The sequence below is a fragment of the Ananas comosus genome, linkage group 1 (assembly GCF_001540865.1).
Source record: "Ananas comosus cultivar F153 linkage group 1, ASM154086v1, whole genome shotgun sequence".
Lineage (NCBI taxonomy): Eukaryota > Viridiplantae > Streptophyta > Magnoliopsida > Poales > Bromeliaceae > Ananas > Ananas comosus.
The window spans coordinates 15530304-15539449 of NC_033621.1; the positions used below are offsets into that span (position 1 = coordinate 15530304).

The 9146-nt window shown below is 34.8% G+C and overlaps 1 protein-coding gene across 1 annotated transcript; it reads left to right on the forward strand.

Annotated features, from left to right (window-relative positions):
- LOC109712888 (glucan endo-1,3-beta-glucosidase 14-like) lies at positions 240 to 7980 on the forward strand. Its single transcript, XM_020236689.1, has 4 exons — positions 240 to 358; positions 2489 to 3567; positions 5773 to 5923; positions 7631 to 7980. The coding sequence occupies exons 1-3, from the start codon at positions 307 to 309 to the stop codon at positions 5827 to 5829; spliced, it is 1188 nt and encodes a 395-aa protein (XP_020092278.1). The 5' UTR covers positions 240 to 306; the 3' UTR covers positions 5830 to 5923; positions 7631 to 7980.

Genomic DNA, 9146 nt, shown 5'->3' on the forward strand with positions numbered 1-9146 from the left:
GTATGAAAATTCAAGTTAAAAGAATTTATTAGCTGGGAAAATCTCAGTAAAAAAGAATTGGATTTGAGGAGCTGATTTCGAATTTGCCTGCAGTTGAGGGTTTCCTATGTATATTTTTTTTTTAATTTTTTTTTTCCAAATAGGAGGCGTACAGGGACAGGTGCGCTCACACGTGTCGGTTTCGAAAGCTTCCGCTTAAATCTACCTCCCCCAGGATATTTTTATAAAGGGTGGCCTCGGGATCCAAAACTAGAGAGAGAGAGAGAGAGCGGGGTAGAGAGAGAGAGAGAGAGAGAGAGAGAGAGAATGGCGCTCTCCTCTCGCCTCTCCCCATTGTTGCTGTGGTTGCTCATCTCAGGTACCGACCAATATCTCTTTCTCTCTCTCTCTCTCTCTCTCTCTCTCTCTCTTTTTAATGCAGTGTTTTCGAATTTGGGATAAGATTTGATGATTCGATCGAATTGATGAGTAGTACGTACTTCAATTCCCGTTTCAATTTGGTTCAAATTTGCGAAAAAAATTTGATGGTTCGATCGAATTGAGTAGTACGTACTTCAATTCCCGTTTCAAATTGGTTCTCGAACTCTTCTTCGTTTTTGCTGAGATCTGATTTTTGAACTCGTACTAGTTTCGAATTATGACGATTCAATCATCAGGAATTCCCACTCGGCTCTTAATTTCATTTTGGTCCATTTTGAGAAGTAAATTTAAAAAAATTAATTAAAGATTGATGAGTTTGGTAGGGAATAATGATAGGAATAATAATGGTGGGTTGATGCTTTGATTTGTCCGTGAGACTTTGAGGTTTCCGTTTACGGGTTTAGCGGGTCGGGTTTTATTTAACCTTGCAATCCGATAAGTTAATGGGTCTATCGTTGCGCACGTGCCGATTTTTATATCACCCACGTACGTGCGACCTTTTTGGGGTTTTTACTGCTTGTGTTTATATTGAAAAATTGTTATAGGCTACTTTAAAACTTTGATCCAATTGTAAATTATTTCGAAAAATCATAAATTAATATTTTATTTAATTTCATCCAACTATCTAATTTTGAATTGTCATCAAGTTTTGTATTTGTCATTAGTGCGTGACAGTAATGTTACAAGAAGATACGTCAACGATGGCACCTTAATTAAACTTCAACTTTTATGGTCTGGATTTTTTTTTAAATTTTTTATTGTCCTGTTCTTGTGAAAGAGACTGAGTAATTAATTAGAATAAATGTGTATTTGTACTGATGCAGTAAATGGTGATTTGCTATTCGTTGGAGAGTTCAAAATTTTAAATTTTTTTTTTTTTTTTTTCCTCCACCATCATTAATATTGTTTTTAGTAGGAAAGAGTTGTTAGACTTGCTATATATATTTATGCTCTTATTAAGTAATACTATGCATATATCTCAAAAGTGTGTATGAATTATATACTTTATTTATTTTAAAAGTCAAATTTTTTATCAGTTGATATGACTATTTAGGGATGTCTAAACCACTTATTCAATATCTTGTCCAACCTTCCAACTTTTTTCTGTTGCTACGACTCTCTTTTTCTTTTTTTTTGTTTGTTTTCTTAACCACACAAACAAACAAATAATACTTAGCAAAAAGCTTAATTATACTATTCTATCCTATAATTGAGATATTTTTTTATTTTCTATACTTTATTATTATTTTCACACATCACTAAGCTATTTTTTAAAAAATTTTCGAAATTTTACATTGTCAAAAAGTATCGATTAAAAATAGTGGAGCATATAATTGTTTTTTTTTTTTTAATCTAATTGGTCTCTTTCGTTTCTATTCAGAATACTAGATTCCTTGACCATAATGTAAATATTTGGTAAGGAAACTATTGTTTAGCGATTTGCTCTGTAAAATAAAAAATAGTAAGAGAAAATAAATTAGAAAATGTAAAAAACAGTGTAAAATTAACAGGAAAATAATTCGAGTGTGTTTTTCAAAAATATTTTATAATTGAGCAAGCAAAAATAATTCTAAAATTATATTTAATAATACAAAAGTACAGTACATTAGAGTGTAATTAAGCTTTTTATAAAAAAAAAAAACTACAAATTAAGAAGCTGTTATATAACTTTACTATATATCTTTTTAAAATCCAGCAATCCTTCTATGCACCCAGAAATTGGATTTAAGGGGTCAGTATCGATCTTCATACTAATTTTTTAAAATCTTTGTTATTTCAGTAAGTATTAAGTTTCTTTTTTAAAAAAATTTGCCTAAACTGTTTTTAGATGAAGCAACGTAATATTTACAACAATCATTTCAGATGTACACGTAATTACAATATTTCTCTTTGAGCAAGCAAAATTTAACTGATTGTTCCTAACGTACGTAAGTGGCAAAGAATTTGGCGCTTGGTATCCAAGTTTTCAAATTTGTATTCTAGTTGATTTAAATTTTCAACTAAATTTATTTTATTTTTTTTCTTTTAAAAAAAAAGCAAGCAAGTCTAAACTGATGATTATACGCAGGCCAAGTGCTGGGAGTCCCGGGCCTGAAATTCGGGATCAACTACGGGCAGATCGCGAACGACCTGCCCAGCCCGGCCCGCGTGGCGACGATGCTGCAGTCCCTAAACGTGAACAAGGTGAAGCTGTACGACGCGGACCCGAAGGTGCTGTCGGCCTTCGCGAACACGGGGGTGGAGTTCATCATCGCCATCAGCAACGACAACGTGGCGAACATGACGGACGCCTCCAGGGCGAGGTCCTGGCTGGCGCAGCGCGTGCAGCCCTTCCTCCCGCAGACGCGGATCACGTGCATCACCGTGGGCAACGAGGTGCTGTCCGGCACCGACACCGCGCTCATGTCCAACCTCCTCCCGGCCATGCAGGCCATGTACCAGGCGCTCGTGGCGCTGGGGCTGAGCGAGCAGGTCAACGTCTCCACCGCCCACTCCCTCGCCATTCTCTCCACCAGCTACCCGCCGTCCGCCGGCGCCTTCAGCCCGGAACTCGCGCAGTACGTCCAGCCGCTGCTCAACTTCCTCGCGCAGATCAAATCGCCCTTCCTCGTCAACGCCTACCCCTTCTTCGCCTACAAGGCCGACCCCTCCGCCATATCCCTGCCCTACGTGCTCTTCCAGCCGAACGCCGGCGTCACGGACCCCACCACCAACCTCACCTACGACAACATGCTCTACGCGCAGCTCGACGCCGTGTACGCGGCCATGCGGAGCATGGGCCACGCCGACGACGTGGACGTCAGGATATCGGAGACCGGCTGGCCGTCCAAGGGGGACGCGGACGAGCCCGGGGCGACCGTCGCCAACGCGGCCGCGTACAACGGAAATCTGCTGAAGAGGATAGCGGAGGGGCAGGGCACGCCCATGCGGCCCGCCGTGCCCATCGACGTCTACGTTTTCGCGCTCTTCAACGAGGATTTGAAGCCCGGCCCCACGTCCGAGAGGAACTACGGCCTCTTCTACCCGGACGGCACTCCCGTTTACAATATTGGCTTGCTGGCCGGCTCGGCCTTCTCTCCTTCCCCATCCTCCCTATTCTCCTCGTCGTCTGCTCCCAACACAAACAGAAACAGAAAATTGCTGCTGGTGAGTAGTGCATGTACTTCAACTTATTTAATTAATTAATTCTCTCTTTTTATTTTTGCTATAATTAATTAATTAATTAAAAATATATATATCTTGGTTGGGTTCTTATATAAAGTCTGGCCGGATATTATCGAAGCACCAAACCTTTGGTGCTATCGAATTTTTTTATTGTTAAATTTAACTTTTTGATTATTTTTACCCGTAGATTATACTATTAAATCAACCACTCACCTCAACTCTACAAGACCCACATCATCCTAGCCGCACATTTTTCAATATAAAGACTACAAAATTAATAACACAAATAGCCTTGAGCTATGATATATTCCAGTCGAGTTTCTCTTATATATATATATATATATTTCATAATGCTTGCATCGTCGGTTATATATATATATATATATTATATATATATATATAATATTATATATATATATTATATAGTTTTGTCACCGTAACATCATATTAGATGTATATTTGTGTGGAAATTAAGAGGTGGTGGATTAAGTCCGAAGAAGAGAACGTTTTTTGTACTGGTTAAAGAATAAAAACAACCTTTTGTGGTAGACAAGTCAACACACCATTTGTTTATGTACATACTCGCAATTTAAATATAATGACGTAAATTAGATTGTCTCTTGTTGGAAAAGATTCCATATGCATATACATATATTATTTTCATTAGTTAGGTGTCCTAATTAGTTTTTTTAATCTAGTTTTAGACACTGAAATATTGAAAAAATATCTATCATGCTACAGGACTCTTTATTTATTTACTATTATATGGGGAAGCGAATCTAATACATACAAAAATTTTTCGCTTCTACACCCTAAAATATTATTTTTTAGCCAGTCATCCTTCAAACTCGTCGCAATTTAAGATTTAATAATATTAGAAAATTCTATTACCAATTGCTAGGGATGTTAGGTGCGTCCTCTCTCACTCTTATTAATCAATGACAACCCAATTTATTTACACACCAACCAAAATCTTAACCAGGGGAAGAAAAACAGACACACCCAAGGAAANCAAAAAAAAAAAAAAAAAAAAAAAAACATTTCCTTATAATTGTTTTACTTAATTTCTGGGTAAACAATTATGTTTTGGTCAATTTGGTCACTCCCCGTTCTCTATCATTGTGATGTAATGAAAGGACAGGGGTCTATTCCCATAAACAAACTTTTAGCTGCAGGTTGGCGGCCAGAGCCAACCAACCTGCAGAATATCAGGCCACAATGTGGGCCATGTTATGGTGGGATTCCACCAACTGCTTCATATAACAAAGGGCTAATTTTATACACATATATGTAAATATAATAAATAGCAAATATTTTTTTTTTTATAAAATTAATTTTTATATATTATTTTTATAAAGTCTTGATGTTTTCAAATATATTTCTTCGATTTGTTATCGTTAGAGAACCGTTAGAGAACTATTTATATTTTTAATTTTATCATCACAAATATATCCCTTCAAAAGTCATAACAGTATAACATAAAAGGTGTAAAAATGTTAAAAACTAATCAGGATTAAGTATTTAACCTATGGTTAACTAAAGTTTTCTAATGAATTTTAACGGTAAGAGCATATTTGAAAACATCGGAATTTTTGTAGGGATAATAAATGAAAGTTGAATTTTGTAGGAATATATTTATCATTCACTATATTTGAAAAAATCTGTATAAAATTAACCCTATAATAAAAAGACGAACAAAACAAATAAATAAATAAATAAAAAGGAAAAAAAAGTCCATGCTTCGCAGTCTATACACCAGAATTTCGTAAACTAACAGCTAAAACCTTAAATTTAAATATAAATAATTTGTCATGATTTGCAAAAGCTCAAAAGTTTGATTTTTACTAATTTTTTTTTATATATAAACTATTTAAAGACCGTCGATCAGATCAATTGGAATAATGTTTCTAAACTGAGTGGAGGAAATTTTCTTTTTTCTTTTTCACACTAAAAATGTGTTTTGAATGTGACATTTCTTTTGTGGCCCGTACCAGATTAAAGAACCAGTGAGAAGATGTAAAAAATTTTGAAAGGATACCATCAACGAATATTGCACCTTTTGACCTCAATAGGGCATTAGTTTGCATATCTCCACCTCACTGGTTGACAAAATTTGCGCACACAATTTTAGAAGAAAAGATAAATAATTGAAAGCAAGGTTTGATGAGAGCTTTTTCTTTCTTGCAGATAACGTCTTGGTTGGGTGGTATTCTTATCCTACTAGTTGTGGTGATATTGCTATAAAAGATTCTCCACACAGTATTCTTCGCTAGGATGGACCAATCTATGATTGGAGATCATGTTCACAACTAAATAGAAACTTCACCGTACTACAGAGGTAATTAATGAATTACTCCGTATTATTTTACATGTTCTTCGCAAATTCGTTGCTAGATATGCTTTTGAGTAGAAGTTTATTGTGGGACTTCATATAGGTTGTTGAACATCAATTTGTTGCGGTTAACGTCACTGGACTGTGATTTTTACTTCAATCAGATCACTCCGTGAAGTTTAAATTTAACTTTCATAACAGAGGGATGATAGGACAGCTGATTCAACTCTATTATTATTTTCAATACATGATGTGTCGGCTATATTTTTCCAAACCTAATGAAATTTAACTGCCACATCACACTTAAAGATAGACATACGAGTTTGTGACAACTAATTTAGCTATCATATTATTCCTCTATTGTGAAATTGGGACAAGTTTTCTCATTAGATTGATGTCAGTGAAATAAAAATACGAGTTTAGTGTCTGGCCTGTTACAGTAAATTAAAGTTCAGTGAACTAAACAAAACTTCATCGTATGCTCACTAGGTAAAGTTTACCTGGAAAGATATATACTTGGCTCTATCTGATTAGGTCATGTGTCGTGTCCTTCGATATACTACTTCTTTGGCCTTTATTCTAGTTGATTAGTACTGTGTTGAAAGACATATAATGTTGGTGTGTGGGTGTTTGGCCCTTGGATTGTTCGTAGTAGGCTAATAACCGATAAGCTTGTAACTTTGCATATGCGTGATTGAAAGGTCCAACCTACCAAGCGTTTCTAGCTCCATCCATTTTGATGATTTCAATCATGCACGCACCTCCACTACAAGACATTCTGAAAGCTCAATATTCCAGTTGTCTGCAGTAGGCGGTCCATCGCCTCCCATCAATCCTTCTAACCTTTCTCTTTTACATGAGATTCTTCTTCTTTTTGGGGGGAGAAGTTTAGGGCCCAAATTTTCCGTTCTTAAAGAAATATCTTAGCTTTTCTGGTTTGACGATTGAGACCGTTAGAAATGTTTTAGAGTTTTTGAAGATGCTCGAAAGCGAATTTCATAAAATTACAATACATTATACTTAGTTGTTAAGTTGTCTCAAATTTGATTGTTTTAACGACTGATTAGATGTGGTTTTCAGTTTAATGATTAAATATGATTTAAATATGTTAAAATTTTGTTCAAAAATACCTTTTAATACCATGATTAAGAATAATGACTTTAATTTTGATTTGATAGCTTCTATACTATATGTTCTTGAGCATATTCAAAAAATTTCATAGTTTTTGGTTTCTAACAAGTTCATCATACAGTTTTGATTATTTCCGAAGCAACCGATCATCAATTCAATTGAGGGAGGAGGGAATGGAGGCCAAATCCCCAGAAAACGACCTTAACCTTACTCTATATAACAAGTCTATCAAATATTATGACAAGTATTTTCCTACAGTATATATATATATATATATATATATATATATATATATATATATAGATATTACTCATTTAATTTTTTCTAGAAACTACAGATATATTAACTGTTATTTTAGTTTTTGACATATCATATTTCATTGACCAGCGATTTCTCGCAATCCTTTCTTTTTTTTTTCTTTTTTATTTTTGTTATTCTTCAAATTCATGGTCTTATTCTTGGCATTTCAACTTTAGTCCTTTTCAGCTTCACCATCATCTCCAATGTGGTTGTGGGGAGGGAGAGAAATGGTTTTGAATTTGCACTTTTATCTCTCTCAAGTTGAATCTTTTTTTGTTGCAGGAATATATATATGCTCAAAAGCTTTTAAAGAGAACGAGGATTGGTTGATTGTGGTTGATGTTGTTTTCAATATCTAGGAGCATCATTATTGGTACATACAGATAGAGAGTGGATGCTAGGAATATCTCAATAGTAATTGCAGTAATTCTATTACTTAGTAGCTTTTTGATTTGGTTTATTGATGTAAAAAAAAAAAAAAAAAAATAGTGCATTAGTTATCACTCAGGTTATTTTTCTAGATTGAATGTAATTCTTTTTTAGGCTTCTGCCCCAGCAGGCTCATTTGGCATGACATGGCATTTATTTTTTTGTTTCCCTTTATAATAGAAGATTTTGACTTTTTAGAATGATCTCTTATCTCTATGTTTGCTTGAATTTGTCAAATAAGAGCAACCCTTTTGTTTTATAAAAAAATTTTTGATTTTTGTTGTAAAAGTCTTTTCAAATTAAACCTTCATGGATTTGCATGGCCATTTCATATAAAAGTTTATTTTGATCATAATTTCAAACTAAAAGTGCAATGTGATCTTGTTTTGATGCATGAACATTTTGCCCAGCGCATCTTTTTATTTATTCAAAAAATTTATAGTATTTAGTAGATTAGAAATTTAATCAAATGTGCATAAAGGCATACCATATTCAATCTCTAAATTATATATATATTTTTTTTCTAGTGTAACATAAACTGTCTCGAAAGATAAATATACTATCCTATGAAATTATAATTGTCAAGACTTTTCAGACAGTTAAAATCAAACTCCAAACCTAAAAGGAGAATCTTCATAGAGCGCAAATTATCACCGAATAATTTATTTTGACATCGAAACAAGAAATATATTTGATATGTTAAAAGTATGTATAAACCAAATTGCAAGATAGTTAGTTCAATAAGCATCCATGCATGCTGTATATTACATTTGGCTAAATTATAAAAAGCTCCCTTAAACTTTGGATACCGTCTTAGTTATCCCGATGCAAGCAATGCCTTTATTATTACATCCTAGTGCAGCTAAAACTGTCTCTAAACGTTTTGCGCTACGCCCGCTGTTTTATTCTAGATTCTACAACACTCAAGTCATCTGCCCGAGTGCCTATATAAAATTCGATCCATTCTGAAACGAATGCCTCAGGGCTTTCTAATTCTACCGGTAATGCCGATCGAATGTTGCTCATCTGCATCTTCGGCATTACAAGCTTATTTCCCACCGATTACGCAGGATCTGACCTCTTCGATTTAAGAAATGGACCGAGGAGGGGATTTACTCGACCGGTTTCTCAGTCGAACAAGATGTCTGAAGGTCCTTGAATTCAATTTAACCAAGCAATCGGTTGGAAAGGAGCCAAATGAGTAGATCTTCAACTACGGGGCATGCTTGTTTTATTCAAACTGGACTTTTGGTTGAAGTGGACTTTTGGTTGAAGCGGAGTTTATTGAAAACTACTTCTTTTTCGCTGTTTATTTCGTAATTATGAAAATAAAGTTTCATTGGTTCTGCTATTTGTTTGCTAGGAAGTG